Here is a 19944-nt window from a genome sequence, read left to right on the forward strand (position 1 = left end):
ATGCGAAGATATATTCGTGCTTCTCGGCATCACTAGTGCTGATATAAGACCACGTGAGAAACGTCAGTTGTTTTCGCCAGGTTTTTCGGGCGAATATTTTGTGCTTTCGCGTACGCAGCCAGAGAGCTTTCGCGTATGCGGCCAAGCAGCTGGTACACGAGGTAAATAAATAAATGAATGAAAATGGAAACCCCGAATAGTATGCAAAATGTAATAAAATGATTGAGATAGTACTTCTCCGTATCAGACTTATTCATTTTGGTGGTTTTAATCCTTTTGAGGACTTGAAATTGCCACATATTGATCCTTGTTTTATGATGATGAAATTCCTCATTTTGCGTCTCGAACCTGCGACACCTGTATTGTTGAGTTGTTGAAGTTCTGCTCCTTTGCTCCTTCGCCCACATAAGATGAATAGTATTGGAAAGATAAGTGACCAATTTAAACCACCACTTTTCCCCGTCATAAAAGCTGCAATTGTAGTAGTGAGAAGACTTATGTTTGACTCCCTCTCACCACTATATGTAAACACAAAGCACGTGGTATATCTGTCAAAACACTGGATGGCATTTAAACAGGCCCTGTATGCGAATATAGAGCCAATATAGTGCTTATTTAATGCCCGTATGCATCGGGCTTAGAAGCATCAATGATGCTGTAATAGGGTTTCTATGCAGCGGAAGTGCCGTTATAGGGTGTGTAAGCATTTGTGGTGCTATTATAATGCATGTACGCATTTATGATGCTGATTAAGGGCTTATTATTAGTGCTTATGGTTACTTGGGTATCTTTGTTAACGTAGTAATTTGAACAAAAATGTTTTTATTAATAAGATTGTTTCATTCAATTTAACTATATTTTGGAATAGTTGTGATAACAACAATAGGGGTATTCACTTAAAGTTGCGTAACTAAGGTTCTGCGTATAGTTGCCAAAAGAAATATTTCAAATGAAATAATTCCTTTTTTGACAGTGATCGTTGACAAATGACGAATTTATAATCTAGTAACCAACCCGGTGCTAGTCAGCCATGTTTTCGTGGTCAGCATTAAACTCAAGAGCAACAACGTACATTGGCCTAATCATATTAGGGAAATTTTCCTCCAATACTAAAATGTGTTTTAGCTAATCACATCAACCCGAATTGACTTGCTGTACTGCAATCCAATAGTTTGCAACCGTTTGTTTGTTCGAATAACTGTTGTTATACGAGAAAAGAAATTTTTCGGAGAAAATGATTTCGCCATCATCGATTGTTATTCCGCAAACGGTTATTTGTTTACAAACATTGAGCTGTCAGTGGGAACCACTTCCCAGTGGGAACCAGAGATGTTTGCTCGTTATTTTTCAATGGGGTTGTATGGGCGGTGTCAGGAGGCTGCTAGTAACCCAACCAATAACGTTTCAAGAATTTGTTATCGTTTGAACTTCGTTCATAGTTTTTAATATTTTGTTCATTTTCGTTCGTGGTACCCATACACAATTGCAATTCTTTCATGAAGTGCACTCAAAATGGAAGCTCTAGGATGTGCTGAAGGTCGTCTGGTGTAAGCTGCCCGAGAAGGATCGGAACCCTCAGCTGTTCAAGATGAACATCTTCGCACCGGACCAGATCGTGGCCAAATGCCGTTTCTAGTGCTTCCGTCGGCGGCTGCGTACGGTCAAGAAGACCACCGGTAAAATCGTTTCGGTCAAGCACATCCTGGAGAAGACTCCGCTGCACGGTTCCTGCTCCAGTACGCATAACATGTACCGTGATCTGACTGTTGGTGGTTCTATCACTCAGTGCTACAGCGACAAGGCTTCACGTCACCGTACCCGTGCTTAATAAACCATTAGGGTCGAATCGGTGAACGCCCCCATTGGGGCCCCCCAAGACCCGTCATGTCCACTTCAAGCAGTTCCACGACTCGAAAAATCATTTCCTGCTGGTACAAGGACACTACCACAAGTGCCACCGTAAGCTGTTCTCGTTCCACCAATCGGAACCAGTAAAGAATTCAAAGTCGCCGTTTATTGTGCTGTTAATTCCACTTGTTTTTTCAGAGAGTTAAAAAATATGATGATCTGTAATATATCTCTTGAATAAATGGACTCTAAAAACATGTATAGTCATTTTTATTTCTAACCAATCAAGAGTTATAGCTCATATAGAATATGAATAATTCGTTTTATATGATTCGTAATCCGCGATGAGATACTCAATTAATCTGAACTACAGAAATTACGACGACGAACGCATTCTTTGATCGATTTTTGACAGTTGGAAATGTTCCACGTGCAGTTTACGCAATATTGTGAAAGATTTCAAATAACCAAATAATCGTGATTTACGCAGCGTTTTACGCCGTTAAGTGAATACCCTTAATGTCGTGATTGAGGCTACTACAACATTATTTTCAGTGTGTGTGCGTTCTCAACCACACACCACCAGCTGTTGGGAGGGGTGGTGGGTGGTGGTACATAGTTTCGTCTCTAGTCGGTTGCTCTGTTGAGCTCACATTCACTGGCGATCGTTGCCCTTCCGTCGCTAGGCAACCCAACGAAACTAGCGCTCTGCGGTCACTTCTCCGCCCAACCAACCTCTAAAACCAAGCAATCGGATTCACTTTTTTCGCAACCGGCCCCTTGTCAAGACCTACTGCTGCCCGTTTTCCGCATCGTAGAAAAAAATGGCTCCTGGGACCGAAACCGAATCCGAACAGCTGACCGTGGAAGACAGAAGTCCTATCAAAACCGACGCATCGGAAAAGCAAACTGGTAAGTTTTTCCTCCTCGTATAGAAAGTTGAATGGAGGTGAAAGAATTTTCTACGTCCCGATCTAGAAGCCGAACCATGCGGAGCGAAAGCGGAAGCGGATTCCTGTCAGATAAAGTGTGCCAACTGCGATGCGCTTTTTTCGCCGGATCGCTTCGAGGAGCATGTGTGCGAATTCGACGAGCGGAAGAAGCGGATCGAACCGTCGAGCGTGCTGGATGGACATCCGTGTTTCCGGCAGTTGGATGAGAACATGGAGCAGTGGAAGCGGCTGACGAAGAAGAAGAGCTGTGGCGAAGAGCGGAGTGAGGTGAAGGGAGAGAGGCGGAAGCGGGGTGAGATTGGCGATAGGAAGGTGCACAAGTGCGGACACTGTGAGCGGAAGTTTGTGCATGCTTCTGGGTTGGAGAAGCACCTGGCCAGGATGCATCCGGATAAGGAGAATGAGGTGGTTTTCGTTGGTGAGTCGCAGAATCAAGATAAGAAGGAAGAGCCGGCGGATCCATTCAAGGTTTGCCTCAAGTGTTTGAAGTGCGGAATGGTTTTTGGATCGCTGGATAAGATGATGGAACACCTGGAGATGGTGGATTGGGAGCGGGAACTGGAACGAGAAGATGAAAGCTACATGGATAAAGGAAAGGTATCACTGCGGAAAGCGTTCAGAATTGTGATCCTGACCACGGTTTTTCAGTGCGAGTTTTGTGACAAGCACTTCTCGGATTTGCCATCGCTGTTTGAGCACGAGTCTTTACATGATCCGGCTTCCGGTTACGAGTGCACGTTATGTGAGATAAGGATTCCCTGCATGAAGGATATGCTGTTCCATCGGCTGAACGAATGTGTCTTTCGAGACGCGTGGAACGAAGAATTTCGAAGCCTGTCCAAATATTTCGCATGCAATGTTTGCGATGAGCACTTCGAAAGCTTAGGAGCTCTTTACGAACATCGCTACGCGAATTATCACTGGTTTCCTCGCCTATCGCGTATGGAAGAAAACGAGGCCTCCGGGCAGTTCAAAGTGGGATGCGAGAGCTGCGGAACAAACTTCGACAATGCAGAATCGATTCTAACCCACTACACGGAAATGCACGCCCAGAAAAGGCAAAGCAATATAGGGTTCCGTCGCCAGCCTGCGGAGAAATCGGATGCTGATTTGAATTCCCCCTTCTCTTCCACCAGACCATACCTCTGCGAATTGTGCGGTAAGACCTACACCCAATCTAGTCATCTTTGGCAGCATCTGCGCTTCCACAATGGCATCCGTCCGTTCACGTGTCCAGAATCTGGCTGCAACCGTAGTTTCACCATTCGACCAGATTTGAAGGATCACATTCGGAAATGTCACACCGGAGAACGACCGTATCATTGTGACCTGTGCGACAAGCGCTTTCTGACCGGATCGGTCTACTATCAGCACCGGCTGATTCACCGAGGGGAACGTCGGTACGGGTGCGAGGAGTGTGGCAAGCGGTTTTATCGAGCGGATGCTCTGAAGAACCACCAGAGAATTCACTCAGGTAGGCTTTTTGTGACCAATTCTGTAACATTCCCCGGGAAAATCATTCCCCGTGAACCACTCCTCAGAATCTTATTCCCAGAATGAACCATTCCCATGTGAGGCTTTTTTTTCTCATAAAACTTTTTTGATCACTTAGGGGAAGAGCACCAATTTTCGACCCAGCACTAGTTTTCGACCCATTAATACGATTTTAGCCTTCTTTGTATGAAAATCCAAAAATTGGAACAGGATTCTTGTAGGTCGAAAGCTAGTGCTTTTCCCCTAGTCCACTCAACTAGGAGATTATTTCCCTAATAACTTCTACGATTAATGTTCTGGGCTAACATAAAATTACTGAACTGCTTTGCGACTTCATTATTCTATTTTGAAAGGCATTTCCAATTAAGTATTGGATTTTGGGGATGGAATTCTGAGGAACGATTAATTCTGTGGAACGGAATTCTGGGGAATGGTTTTCTAGGGTGTGTTATAGAATCCTTGTTGCTTATCTCTGATTTAACTAATTATTTCTGATTTTAGGCGAAAAGCCCTACTCATGCCCTCATTGTCCCAAGCAGTTTCGCCAGCGTGGCGATCGTGAGAAGCACATTCGGGTGAAACATTCGAGCAGTTCGTTAAACATGGCACCATCACAAGCGTACGAGGACACGCCACGTTCTAGTCGTGTTTGTCTCAAAAAGCAACCACGGCGCAAGAACAATAGTGAAAGCGAATCTAGAAAAGTACGTCGACAGATCCACCCGGTGGAAGAAGGTTCTGAATATGGGCCACTTGTCGACGATGCCCAGGCAGTTTACGTTGGAGATGTGTCGTTACCGGCTAGTCTGTTTCAGCCCATTTTGAATGACATCGATATGTTGTAAAATATTTTCCAATGTTCTATTCTGATTCAGTTTCAAATTGTTCTTATTAAATTAGTGTAAGATGTGTTAACGGATCGTGATTACCATTCCGCTATTTAATCGGAACATAGTAATATATAGCAAATCATGAATTCTTTCAATATTATATCAATAAATTATAGCCCATTCAAATATTTAGTTATTTTCATTCTGCTCTATTATTATAATTGATGTTGTATCTAACAATCTCATTTTTTTTCTCTTTCCAGGAAGTACCCGATGCATACGATTACGGGTACAGTGGGAACCATTCGTACCACCAACAGCACCCACCGCCCGATGGCAGCAACGGAAGCTCCTGCGGTGGGGACGCTGTGATGATCAAAATCGATGTCCCTTCGCCGGCGCCCAGTGAACCGCGCTTTCCGAAAGAAATTTGGAAAACGTTCATAGCTCTTCTCATGCTAGGCTTCAATTTCGTTTTGGCCACAGTTTCACTTGCCATGGTTCACGATCGGGTACCGAATCGCGAAACCTATGGACCCCTGCCGGATGTAGTGCTGGACAATATCCGACCTTTGGAATGGGCGCTCGACGTCAGCGAGGTCCTAATCATGGTGGTGGTGAATTCTTGCGTCCTTCTGATCACTTTCCACAAGCATCGGTTAGTGTCAATGACCTTGAAAAGTCGTCAATTTCTCATACTAATATCTCTTTTCCTTTAGGTTTATAGTTATGAGGAGGATTTTCTTGCTGATGTCGTTGCTCTACTTCATGCGGTCGATCACCATGTACGTGACAGTACTGCCAATTTCCAGTACCTCGTACTATTGCAGCCCGAAGTCGAACGCAACGACGCCGCTGGAGATCATGAAACGTGCCTTCCATCTCATTTCCGGTTTCGGGTTGTCGATCAATGGCAAGCACACCTACTGCGGCGACTACATTTACAGTGGCCACACGGTGACGCTGGTGATGGGCTATCTGATCATTGCTGAATGTGAGTCTACCGGTGGCGAGCCGAAATCAGGAAGTGTCACATTTACGCTCTTAATCTTTCAGACTCACCAAAGAAGTTTTGGATTATCCACTGGCTTGCGTGGTGTGCCAGTTTGACGGGCGTATCGATGGTGTTGCTTGCCCACGGTCACTACACCGTCGACGTGTTGATTGCATACTACGTGACGACAAGACTGTTCTGGACGTACCACACTCTGGCGAACAATAGTCTTCTGCTTAAGGTAGGTCTTACTGTTTTCGCTGCTGGGCAACTTGATCTTTGATATGGTTGGTACTGGGATGACTCTAAAAACGCACGCATATGGTGTTTTGTACTATTATGGCCCAAGACATCTCTTAACATTTAGGATAACTCCATAAAAGACGAATTCCATCCAGAATGAGTCGAAAAAAATAAAAATCGTGCTCGATAGTCTTCGATTTGGATTAAATTATGCACATGTTTGTGGTATGTTAGAATAAGTGTTTTCCATAGAAAAATTGATCATTTTGACTCAAGCGTAACTGGCCTATAAATTTTTGCATGCAACTTATTTGAAAAATTCTAACTCGGAAACTGTTGATTTTAGAGAAAAATGTTGTATGAAGAAATTGTAGTGAACCGTTTGGACTATCTATATAAATAAAAATGGAATGGTGTTTGTATGTCACGAAATGGCTTCCGAACGGGTCAACGGATTTGAATGATTATTTTACCGTTTTGTTCGTCAAGTGTTCCGACGTGTTTGTGTGTATAAAAACCCCAGGATTCTCATCGGGAAAGTCCAAAAAACGAGCGTGATCGGACCTGTCATTTTGTATGGGACGATCTTTAGCGTTTTTCAACAGCCTACTTGATGGCAAGACGAAGTTTGCCGGGACCACTAGTGAGAAATAAATATACACTGAAAAAATATTTTATTAATTTTCATAAAATAATCAAAAATAAAACTTTAATTTAAAATTACACAAAAACCCCATTTTTATTAATTTTTAAATTTTTACCATAGAATCTTGATAGTAAACAGATGTTTGGGACAAAGTTTCATGATGGAGAAATTTTTAATAAAAAAGTTTTTTTAAGAACAACTTTTTATCGATTTTAAAAATTTTGATTTTTTGTCAAAATAAATACGTTCTGATGATATAGTACACTGAACCAAGTAATCATGACCGATTTATCTGAAAACACATATAGTTTTTTTTCATATAGCTTTTCACATAACGCTCATCAATTTGTCACATAATCTTGTGCGATTTCGTTTTAATTCGATTCATCTGATAAAACACATACATTTCATGCATATTGAAGATAAGAACCATTGGATGTTGCCAATGAATGTTATGTTAAATTCAGATGACAAATATTAGTAATATCAGTGATTTCTATATGATATTATAATCAATTTGCGATGCTTTAATTTCAGATTTTGGTAGAATTTACAATATAATTATAATTAAAACACCGTTTATTTAATAAACTATTAATTACAATGGATAGAAAATCACATTAATTTCAACTTAAAACAACACATTCCATACGATTTTGAACACTTCTGGGTGTTCTGAGCATTTTGTTCCTTTTGTCCTTGTTCCGCCATCTCCAGCTTACAGTCAAAGTGATGTTTCCTGTTGATTAAATTGCAAAATTCATTTACATCCAATTTATGTTATGAATAATTTACTTACCCTTCTTTCACCTTTCCTTGACGTTATAATTCCAATTCATGTAGCTTGTAATTTAAAGCGACTTAAATCCACCACAATGAAATTATGAAACTGGCCATCACGAAAGTAAGAATAAAATAACGAAATAATAACAACGATTTTTCACATCGGCAAATCACATAACATTCATCGGATTGCATACATAACTTTTGTTCATATACAACTCACTATATTGGTAAATGAATGGTATTAAATATCATAATAAGTTTTATGTGTTTATTAAATGAATATCATTGGATACACATTAAATGAATCGGATTTCAATTATCGCAAGGGTATGTGAGGTTTTTAATATTTTCTATGATATTTGTTGGTTCAGTGTAAGCATTTTTAAATGATTCTAAGCCATGATGACTATATGAATAATTTATCTAGAAGTAGCCATTTTCGAAATACAGTTAACTCTCCCTTACTCGATATTCCGTATCTCGATATCGAGTTAGAGAACCACACTGAGCCAAGAAATATCATAAAAAATATTAAACACGTCACATACATTCAGTATATTTGAATTCACATCCAAATTATGTGTATCCATTGGATTTCATGTAGAAAGTACCTAACACTTATTAAAATATCTGATAATATTCAATGACCAATACTGTAAATTGTATATGAACAAAGTTCATGTATGTTATCCGATAACAATTATGTGATCTGCAGATATGAAAATGTTGTGTTTTAAACCAGTGCTTTCAAAATGGCGTATTCGTTCGATGCAATTTTAGCAGATTCAGGATCCATTACAAAAGTTTCAGTGTTTGTACGATAAAATCAATGGCAATAACACGTAAGTTTACTGTTTACTCAAATCATTATGAATTATAAATTTGTAGTTTTGGATCTTACATTTGCAGAGAGTAAGGAACAGATCCTAAGGAAAACACAGATTGAAGGACCAAGGCAGGAAAGAACAGATTTGGAAATTACAAAAATCAAAGTCCAAAATGGAAAGTCCAAGTCAAAGAATTTTGTTTTCAATATGCAACGAGATTTATATCAATGATGTTATAGGCAAACGCATATAATATATTGAATAAATATATATGAACGCAACTTACATTGTTGGTATATTTTAGCAAAGTAAATCCTAAGCATGTATCCTTCTATTTATTAAATAAACAAATGAAAATTACGAACAAAACCAATAAATATCATTTTAGTTTCACATGGAATTCATTGACAAAATCCAATAACTCAATTTTTCATGAAAGCTATGTGATTTATCTGATGAATCGGATCAAAAATTGATTGCTTTAGTTTATGTCATGAACTGATAAAGGTTATGTGAAAAACTAGATGGAAAAAATCATATGTGTTTTCAGATAAATCTGATATGATTACTTGGTTCAGTGCATAGTAAAAGTTGGTTTTCATGGCTAACTCGATGGTCCCTTGGATCGTAGTTGCACTGCTTTTGTGTTCTGTAACTCGATACCTCCCTAACTCGATGGTCCCTTCAATATCGAGTAAGGGAGAGATGACTGTATATCGAGCAGCATATTAAAGCAAAAAATATTATTTAAATATTAAAATAGGCCATTTTCATTAGTTATTCGCGATTTTCCATCATGGAAAGTTATATGGTATTTGCTCTCGAAAACGTATTATTATTAATGGAGAAATGCGAATAACTAATGAAAATGACCTATTTTATTAATTAAACAATATTTTTTTCATTAAACTTGATATAATCCGAAAATGGCTACTTGTTGAGAAATTATTCATATAATCATTATGGCTTAGAATCATTCAAAGATGCTTAATGTATCATCAGAATGTATTTATTTTGACAAAAATTCAAAATTTTGAAAGTCGACCAAAAGTTGTTCTTAGAAGAACTTTTTTACTAAAAATTTCTCCATTATGAAACTTTGTCCCTAACATCTGTTTACTATCAAGATTCTATGGTGAAAATTTAAAAAATATTAAAAATGGGGTTTTTGTGTAATTTTAAATTAAAGTTTTATTTTTGATTTTTTTATGAAAATTAGTAAAATACTTTTTCAGTGTATATTTTTTTCTCATAGTCCAAACGGTTCACTACAACTTCTTCATTGAACATTTTTCTCTAAAATCAACAGTTTCCGAGTTAGAATTTTTCAAATAAGTTGCATGCAAAAATTTTAGGCCATTTTCAAAAGTTACGCTTGAGTCAACATGATCAATTTTTCTATGGAAAACACTTATTCTACCATACCAAAAACATGTGCAAAATTTAATCCAAATCGAAGATGGTCGAGTTCTGTGACTGACCGATTTGACATGGAATTCGTCAAAAGCCAATGATAATCAAGTGTGTAGTTCACTGTTCCTGCTATGATGTAGTCTATTTACATACTCTATTTACTCAACGAGCTACACACTCGATTACCAATGTCTCTTAGGGCATTATTTTAAATTTTGCGAAAAATGTTTGCTTTACAATATTGACTGGTTCTCTACTAGGAAATAGCCATATTCTCAACTTACTTTCCTGTGAGCGCTTGTACGGTTATTACTGAGAGCATTCATTGCCATTCGACTATTTTTTTGCATTTGTGTATCGTGTGACAAGCACGAAGATACTCTATGCTCTGGAAATTTGACAAAATTCTAACTGTAATTTTCAAAAATAACCGAAACCTCGAATTTAGTACTGTACCATTTAATTCCGCTAGAGTTTGTATCCTTTGACAGATGTGCGTATTTCGACCTCAACTGTAAGGCCGTCTTCAGTGTCGTGTACTATACTCGACTTAAGTAGAGTAAGTCGAGTCTAGTACACGACACTGGAGTCGACCCTACAGTTGAGGTACGGGTGTCTGTCAAAGCATACAAACTCTTTTTGGTCCCGTAGGGGCAGACGAATGATCGAACTACTGATCAAACAAAACTAACGATTCTTACCTTGTGGGGTGAGAATTCCAACAGTTCAAATTAAGGACGTTCTGATATATCGAATCATTTTGCCCTTTGGCATACAATCGTTGTGCATAAGGTCGTTTGGCATAATAGTCGTTGGCCATAATATTTGGCATAATTTGAAAAGGAAGTTACTACATATGCTGCATAAAGTGCTACACTGCCCATAACTGCATATTTGTCACATTCGACATTTTGACGATTTAGAGTTTATACCGTGGAGAATCATCAAATGATAAAAACTTTCGATCAATTTACTGAAATCTGTGAGATTATTCTAGAAAATTCGAAAAAAATATCAAGTTTTTTTGTCACATTGGTAAATGTAATCGCATAACAGTCACATAGAGATTATAACAAGGCATATATTAGGTTTTGGACACATTTTTGTTAAAAAAATATGCTATAATATCCCGAACATAATGACCTCGCAAGTTGTATAGGATACATAAAGCGTTCGTATTGCGATAATCGTTCCACCTTTCATAAGGCAAATTTCGATAGTCTAGTTCACAGCGAGTAATAGCGGGAGCGGATCATTAGGCATAAAGCCATTTGGAATAAGGTCATTTGGCATAACGTCATTTGGCATAATAGTCATTTGCCATAACGGTTATTTGACATAATGGTCACTTGAAATAACTAGAATTGTATCCCTTCTTTCAAAATATGCCTGTTCTTGATGAAATTTGTTTATGCCAAACAGCGTTATGGCAAATTATCCAGATGCATTAAAAAACCTGAAATTAGAGTTACTGTGCACGTGCTATAGCCTTAGGTGCAGGAGGCTCATTGCTTGTCAGCGCACGGGAGCGCTGTAAATTGTGACACCTTTTTTGGTGCGCCTCTTTTTTCTTGAGATGTGTCTCTCACTGTGGTCTCATGCAGACGGGGTTGGTGGTCTAATGGCCAGGCTTGAGAACTGTGATCACAATTTGCCACAGTTCATCGATTCTGCCAGTCAACCAAAACACAAAGCAGCAGCAGCATCAATACCATCAGGCGTTGCGCTGCCAACGGTTCACATACTACTTGACTGTTTTTGTCTCTCCACTATGACCGTCTTCGGGCAGCCATCTCGAGGTGAATGATTGAAAAAAATGTAAAATAATTCAATCGCTAATATTTCGCTTGTGTTTTCAACTAATTTAAATCTATTAGCGCCAATAGCAAGAGCACAATCATACCGTTGCGATACATATAAACAAATTCAACTTTATGCTGCCATTATCGAGCAAAAATGCAAAACCCCGAAAACCGGAAAAATCGTGTCACCACTGTGCTCGAGTCATTTCGCATTCGGGTTTGAAAAAACGTTGCGAAGAAGAAGATTACAGTTTTGAAGAGCCGTGACAGTTTTTTGTTTTGAACGGTCATGGTTTGCTTTGGATTTTGATGGTCGTGTAGAAAAATGTGAATGTCGAGGTGGTAAATGTTTGCTACAGTACATTTCCCATCCCTGCTAATGGCTATCGCTTCTGCTTTGCAAGCAGAAGGTCGAGGGTTCAATCCCAGGCCTTGAACTGTAAACAAAAGCATTGTTTCAATTAAAGTTGTTCCTTTCCTCTGAAAGCACGCGTCTCGAGTTTCTCTTGCTTTTCCGGTCGATTTGCCCTTTTTCGTATAATCCGCGGTACACTGCAAGATGGTCTGCCTCAGGAAGGAAATAAATCAATTTATCGAAATTTCCGAAACAATACCTTGTCCGGCATGTCATATACACGTGTGGTCTAAAAAGTGACATTTTCGTCACTACGGGAACTATAAATCAAGAGATCTATACGTCCAATGTGATGGATTTTACTAAGGTGGCGCAGATCATTGATGCGTGCCTCTAGTTCTTTCTTTCATTCTCCCGCTGTTCTTATGCAGCGCAAATAGTGACGTCACTATTTGCGGTGCATAAGAACAGCGGGAGAATGAAAAAGAGAACTAGTGGCACGTATCAATGATCTGCGCCACCTTAGTAAAATCCATCACATTGATCTATGTCTAGGAGTGCATCGAAAATCGGCTGTTACCCTTCCTGAAACAACTTAATAGACCTGTGTTGTTCTGATTAGACTTGGAAAGCTACCACTATGAAAAAAGAGGCAATCGAGTAGCACGATGCGAAAAACGTAATTTTGGCACCCAAAGACTACAACCCTCCCAACAGCCCAGAACTCAGCCCTATCGAAAGGTATTGGGCCTTGGTCACATGGAATTTCAAAAAACTAATAAATACATGGAGAACGAGCAGCAGTCTAAATCGAATTGGCGTTCGGCTGCGAAGGTTTTTGTATTATTAATTTTAACTGGAAAATACGATTTTTTTCGTCGACCAATTTTTACGTGTTCCAGTCTTTAGACGAACGATTCTCATGTTATGTTGCTTTTGGCTTTTACAAAGGAGATTGGGCAAATCTGGGCCCGGAATGTACACAGATGACTCATATGTCATTTGAAAGATCTGAATGATACAAGAAAAAGTTGGTATGGGGTCAAAAATATCCGTCGTGGGAGAAAAAAGTTATTCCGCATGGTTTGAGATGGATTTTCTATGTATTTTATTATATTTTTGCTATATTTTTTATCGATTAAAAATGAAAACATATATTTTTCTGCATCTATATGATGATTAGTTGTTCTATGTTTTAAAGAAGTGAATTAGGACTTTGATGCAAAGATGAAAAACATTACATGTTAGACCGTAATAACATTAAAAATCATTTTAAAATACATATGTTTATTCAGTAAAGTTTTCTGCCAGACCCTGCTATCCACATTATACTAATCACAATTCCTAACTGTTTTTTAACCGACCTATACGATATTTTTTGTTCGTAATAAGGTAATATTACAACTAGTATTCTAAAAAAAGTCAGCCTCATTCGATGAAAAATAATTGGGAAACAGTGGTGAAAGAAAAGTGTGTGGTGTCTTATAAAAGAACTGACTGTTTTCTTTTTGCTGAAGTAAATATTTCTCCAGGACGAATTTTACGAAGAGATCAATAAAACCATCAGCTCAACCCACTCAACCTCAATGAACAACATCATCAGCATCAAAAAACGTTAAATGTGAGTTTAAATGCTTATTGCTAAATGCTACGCATTAACATATGTGTAGTTTTGGGATTTCATGTGTTTAAATCAATGACAATCTAGCTCACTAGTATAAACCATCTCGCGCTGTATACCGCATACGTGGATGTTTGGTATCACCTGAGCTCCTACATTATTCAACCAGTCTTAAGTTAAAGTGTCAATCATTATCGTTTTACGAATTGGTATACGAATGCTGTGGAGTCCAATGAACTTATTTTTTTTTCTAATGAGTGCATATCTTATATTATCTCCTATCTCTCTCTGTCTGTTACCCTCCAGTAACTTGTGTACAAGCCCTTGACAATTTTTATGTAAGTTTTACAGATAGAAGAAAAGAAAGATAGATAAGCACTACCGTTTTCTGTAGGCAGAGTATTTAACCCCTTGGCTATACTCTTCTTGCAGATGTTATAACTGCCAGGTTCTTAAGAATAGTAATTAATATCAGCCGATGCAGACAAGCGATCAACTTTTTGGGATCATCTTGATGAGTTCCACTCATATACCATCCTCAACAATTGCTGTGTTATTCTTGAGCTGTTGAACGTCATCCTTAACTTCACTCAAAGTGGGATCTGGTTGGCTGCTTTTGTCCAACATTCGAACGTTGAAATGCTCTCCTTTGCCTTGAATCTCCGGTCCTGTGTCATCAATACAAGTCTGCTGCTTCCGCTTCTGTGTATGGTGCTTCACGTTTTTTTCCTCTAGAATAATTCTAAACTCTTCAGCAAACCAGTCGTACCATAGACTACGTTCAACGCACAATGACTCCACCTGTGAGTTGATGGCTATTTTTACTGTAGTACAATAGCCAAGAAGGGTTTCAGCAAGCAAAACCTATTCCGGTTACACTTGCTAGAGATGTAGAACGATGCTGTGGCGACATCCGTGTAATTCAGACGCTGAAGGTCATGCTGAGGCGGGCGTTGGTACCGTTCATTGTTAACGACAGGAAGTTTGAAGCGCATTTTTATAATTATCAGGTAGTGGGTAGAATATTAGCACCACGATAGATTTTGACGTTGATTATGTCGGAGATGTGCAATACCTGACCGATTCGAGATTTCATTTGCTGTGGATAACTAGCGATCACCATTGGTACGGAAGGTTATCTTGGAAGTAGGTGCTACACCATAATGACCATATTCTTAGAGGCGGCAAAACAGTCAAGCATTGGACATTCATGTTTGCCAGTCCGACAGCACTGATCTTCCCAATCGTCCATCTCAATTCCTTATCTTGGCGTTTTAATCTCCTACAATGATCTTAACGTGGAAACATGGGTGGCGGTGCTACTTGCGTTCCAGCTGCGTCTTTGTCGTTGATCGACCGTTGATCCTCAACATGCACACTCTTTTGTTGATTGACCACTATCCGATCTCATGTTTTTGCATGTCGTTTATCACGATGAAAGCTGTTCCCAGCTCAAGTGTGTCGCGCAGCTCTGGAAGATGGTATGATTACTTCTAAACATTCACATTATTGACATCCTCATGAGTATTTAGCGTTCTTAGCGAAGCATTTGTGGAGCCACATGTGCTCAGGCGTCGCCAATGGAGCTGACATTGATAGCAAACCGAAATGGTTCTGCTCGAATAATTGACAGTTTGTTCACAGCAAACAGTCAAACACTACAGTTACTACTAGTTCAAATGATCTCCTTCTCTGAGAAACAATAGCATGCTAGTATAATGTTATTGATATCAAAGATATTAGTGAGGTAACTGACGCGCGGATTTCCAGCACGCTGAAGCTGTGTACGAGAAGCGAGGTATTTCTTCCAGTGTAGTACAGAATACAACAACACAACCACTGTAATGATAAAACGGATATAGTCTGGAAAATTCTTCCTGAGTAAACCGCCGTTTTAAACAAACATATTGCTAGAACACTGAAATAGGATAATACGATTTGATATTTGTGTCCAACTGTTACCTAAAGTGACGTGTTTGTGTAACGGTAATACCTACATCTTTATATTTTTTTATCACCGTATGTTTTAAGCATTCACATTTCAGCAACTCAAAACCGTTCTGAAATATGTGTCAAATCACAACATTTTTAAAATATTTACAATTAAGATAAAAACATACCTAAGCACATACATAGGCACGAATTCAAAACATTTGCGCAAGTAAATATTATTCAATAGGAACTGTCCAAAACATACCTCTTCTTACACCATTCCAGCACACTTAACTTTTTTCTCCCACGACGAATATTTTTGGCCCCATATCAACTTTTTTTTGTCTCATTTAGATCTTTCAAATGATATATAAGTCATCCGTGTACATTCCGGGACCAAACTCCATACATTTTTGCCCAATCTCCTTTGATAACGACACTATAGAATCTGTACGACAAGCTTAACTCAGGATATATCGGCTGTTACATCTTGGTATACCTCATGGGCTCTCAAATAGGCTCTACTTCAAGATAGGTAAATCTAGGCGGCGAATGTTGTCCAATAGGGTCCTAAAGCCCTGCCCCAATTTTAGTGCCAAACGCTTAAGTTTAGGCCAAAAACACATGTTTACTCAATTTTCTAATGTTTTCCGTTGGTTTAAGTAAAAAAAATTTTTTTTTAGATTTTGTCACGTCCTTTGGCTTAAACTCAAATTTTGGGTGTATTTTGTTTTCCGTGTCCCTTACGAAATGTCAGATAGGAACAACCCCAGTGGTCGAACTAAAACCCCTGTGGTGTTTTTGTCGACTAAGCGAACGTCAAACATGATCAAAAGTGTCAAGGTTCATTTATGGACCAAATTTTTAAATTAAAGTTTAAACATGATATAGCCATTATTTGAGCGGGAAAAATTGCTAAAGTAGTTACAGTAACATGCTTTTTCGTGTTATTAAATAAAAACAAGATTTCATTAAAAATTTTAGGACCCAATTTACTTAGCTGGTTCTGTTACTCTGGGACCGTAAGAATGAGACTCGCAGTATCATCAAACAGAATTATTCCAACTTTAATTCCATACTAATACACATGCAAAAATGGTCATTTGGCAGAGAAAGCATTCAGTTAATATGAAGATAAAACGAAGTCATAATCTTCAAAAGCACAGATTTAGAGAACCAGACATCCATCCAATCTTGAAACTTGATCGATTGCTTATTGTTTGCTGGTAATAAGCAATCAATCGATCAAATTTTCAGTTTGAACGTATGTCTTCTTCTTTCTGGCGTTACGTCCCCACTGGGACAAAGCCTGCTTCTCAGCTTAGTGTTCTTATGAGCACTTCCACGGTTATTAACTGAGAGCTTACTATGCCAATGACCATTTTTGCATGTGTATATCGTGTGGCAGGTACGAAGATACTCTATGCCCTGGGAAGTCGAGAAAATTTCCAACCCGAAAAGATCCTCGACCGGTGGGATTCGAACCCACGACCCTCAGCTTGGTCTTGCTGGATAGCTGCGCGTTTACCGCTACGGCTATGTGGGCCCCACATGAACGTATGTGTGCTTCTCTAAATTTGTGCTCTGGAAGATTTCTGGTGTGGCTTCAATTCATCTTCTATTGAGGTGAAGTGAAAGGGCACATAATTAGACCAATCTGAGAAGCAAACTTGTCCCAGTTGGAACGAACTGGCGGGTAGAAAGAAAAGATTGGTCTATAAACCTGCTATGGATCTCAACGACATACTGACAAGTTCTCGTATACTCGCTTTTGCTGGATAAAAACTAGCAAAGCTTCTTATGAAAAAACCATGAGAAATTAGGGAAAACTAAAAAATATCTCATCACTAAACTAACAGAATGTTTCAACAAGATTATACTGGTACTAGTCACTTGTACAATGTAGTGTTCAGAATATGAGTCATGATCGGAATTAGAGACAAAATCGTACAACATTTACAAGAATTTTTCTCTATCAACACTGTTTATACGTACCAATGCTAATGCACATATCGATTTCATTGCAGCAAAATGGCCATAACTATATCGGCCGCGAGTGGTGGTTCTTCATCTTCCGGTACTTCGAGAAGAACGTACGCGGACCGGTACCGCTGCAGTATGACTGTCCATTACCGATTCCATGGACGAAAAGAGCGCTCAAACTGCCAAACCGGGACAGCTGATCATGAACTGCCACCACAGAAGCTTTGCTAGCAGACACAAGCGAAGACATCACAGCACACTTCAGAAGGACAACGTGGCTCAGTGGAAGCCAAAGCAATAGATAGTAGGTAGTGAACCACCGTGTTTAGCTGTTTGTAGTTTAAAATGGAAAAAAAAATCTATATACTAATACGCAGTAGATGGTAGCGAAACGAAAAGTGTAATGTATGACCATCGAAAAACGGAAGCAGCAAATCCAAAACGCATAAGACTTGATTATGATCCTATTTTTCTAGGAGTTATCGTAAGTGTACCAATTTGTTTTAAGTTGTAAAAATATTTAGCCAATTGTCGTTCCAATCAATGAATGAATAACTCGTGTTGATATTTCTTTTATGTAGAAACAGTTTGTAAATAACGAACCATATTGGAAAAAAAGAAAGTTTAAACGTGAGATACCGATTTTTGGTGTAGTTTTAAATTGTTGTAAGTTAACATTGCTTGAATAAAAATAAAAAAACTGAAACGCAAAATGGGATTCCTGACCTCTGAAACCAAAACTGGCAGCCGAAGGCTTACTTCTAGTCAGTTGCCCATGAAAATGATAGAGTCATACAAGATGCCAATCTAGTACTAACAGTACAACAACAGTAAGGCCGAATGCGAATGGGCATTTTACACCTAAAGTACATCAATAGAAAAGAAAAATATATAAAAAAGAAATTCTAAGCTGCCTTCTTACCATTTAGGGAACCCCGTTTTAAAGAGAATTATGTATCGAACACCATGTGATAATCAGTAGAGACAATTAAATTTTACTGTAGTTGCTAGGATAATTACAAAAGACACACATATAAACTCCTGTAACAAACAAACAGAATCATTGATATCGGGTAGCATATCCACTTATTTATTTTTTGAAAATAGGGATAATTACCGAGAGGAATTTAAATGAGAATAGCATTGATCTTGAACAGAACATGTTACTAACTACTTTCAAGTTGTTCTGCGAATAACCAATCAGTGCATGTATCAATACTAACCGGAACAATCGAAATTGGCAAGTCGTCTTTGCTGGTCCATTCTAGTTTCATGTAAGTGTGCCTTGAACTAATCATTTCGGAGCGAATTTGGAAGTGAATAAATTCGAATATGTACAAAGAAAAAGAACTTTTTTTTTGAAGTAGAAATTGAGAAACCAAAATGTTGCATTTTTATACGACGTGTCGTACCGTAAGGACGCCATTCACCGCTCATTTAACAGCATTTCAACACATTAAATTCTGTCGAAAATCGGTTTTTCGATATTTTTCGCAACTTTTTGCGCTAGACGCAAGATAAAACTTTTGTTTTTGTAGGAAAGAAGTTGAAATGTGAACAACGTATAATGGTACCGAATAACACATATGCCAATGATACATCTGTAGGGCGCCATTCACCGCTCATCCTAAGTATGAGGCTCTATATACACAACTACCGTAAGGCCGCCATTCACCGCTCATGCTCATTGAACTATTTTAAAAAATCTGAACCAATTTTCGTAATGAAAGTCATCAACCTGTATTAGTATACCAGAATGGATTGTATCAGAATGAAATTCATATGATTTAATATTATATACAATTCATAAAAATAATTTTAGGCTTTTTATGGCGATAAACATGAGTTGAACAACGTTTTAATTATGGCAGATCGGAAAATGCTTCTTAGCTGCCATGCTTTCATATGTTGTTGTACTATAGTACAAAGATAACAACCAGCTAGTGAAACTAAAGTAATTCAAACTAGTTGTGTATAAAGAGCCTCATACTTAGGATGAGCGGTGAATGACGCCCTACACGGGAAAAAATTCTGTAGTAAAAATAACTATTTTAGCTGACTACGCCCATTCTTAAAACTACCATGGAAATTCAGACCAATTTACTATGTTTACGGTACACCCCACCGCATTACCGGTACATTTGACAGAAATAATTTACAACAATATGATTCCAACTACAGACATGGTAAAATCAAGCGCATTTCTGGTCTGCTGAA

General features: G+C 38.5%; 2 protein-coding genes across 10 annotated transcripts in view; both read left to right on the plus strand.

Moving 5' to 3' along the window:
• Positions 1–18936, plus strand: part of LOC5565303 (phosphatidylcholine:ceramide cholinephosphotransferase 1) — an 88647-nt gene extending 69711 nt beyond the window's left edge. For all 9 annotated transcript variants that reach the window (XM_021846813.1, XM_021846812.1, XM_001649612.2 and 6 more), the window contains 4 exons: positions 5389–5783; positions 5845–6119; positions 6182–6360; positions 17772–18936. In XM_021846813.1, coding sequence (XP_021702505.1) covers positions 5389–5783; positions 5845–6119; positions 6182–6360; positions 17772–17927 — 1005 coding nt within the window. In that variant the 3' untranslated portion in view covers positions 17928–18936. The remainder of the gene's footprint in view (positions 1–5388; positions 5784–5844; positions 6120–6181; positions 6361–17771) is intronic.
• LOC110676930 (testis-specific zinc finger protein topi-like) lies at positions 2500–5297 on the plus strand. Its single transcript, XM_021846807.1, has 3 exons — positions 2500–2760; positions 2827–4275; positions 4797–5297. The coding sequence occupies exons 1-3, from the start codon at positions 2673–2675 to the stop codon at positions 5138–5140; spliced, it is 1881 nt and encodes a 626-aa protein (XP_021702499.1). The 5' UTR covers positions 2500–2672; the 3' UTR covers positions 5141–5297.
• Positions 18937–19944: the final 1008 nt, after the last annotated feature.

Source organism: Aedes aegypti, chromosome 2 (assembly GCF_002204515.2).
Source record: "Aedes aegypti strain LVP_AGWG chromosome 2, AaegL5.0 Primary Assembly, whole genome shotgun sequence".
NCBI classification, from domain to species: Eukaryota; Metazoa; Arthropoda; class Insecta; order Diptera; family Culicidae; genus Aedes; species Aedes aegypti.

Excerpts from the sequence above, each read along its gene's own strand:
- LOC110676930 (XM_021846807.1), top strand. The coding sequence starts at position 2,673 with ATGGCTCCTGGGACCGAAACCGAATCCGAACAGCTGACCGTGGAAGAC. Across the intron at positions 2,761-2,826 it reads CGCATCGGAAAAGCAAACTG|AAGCCGAACCATGCGGAGCG; the intron begins GTAAGTTTTTCC and ends GTCCCGATCTAG. Across the intron at positions 4,276-4,796 it reads CCACCAGAGAATTCACTCAG|GCGAAAAGCCCTACTCATGC; the intron begins GTAGGCTTTTTG and ends TTCTGATTTTAG.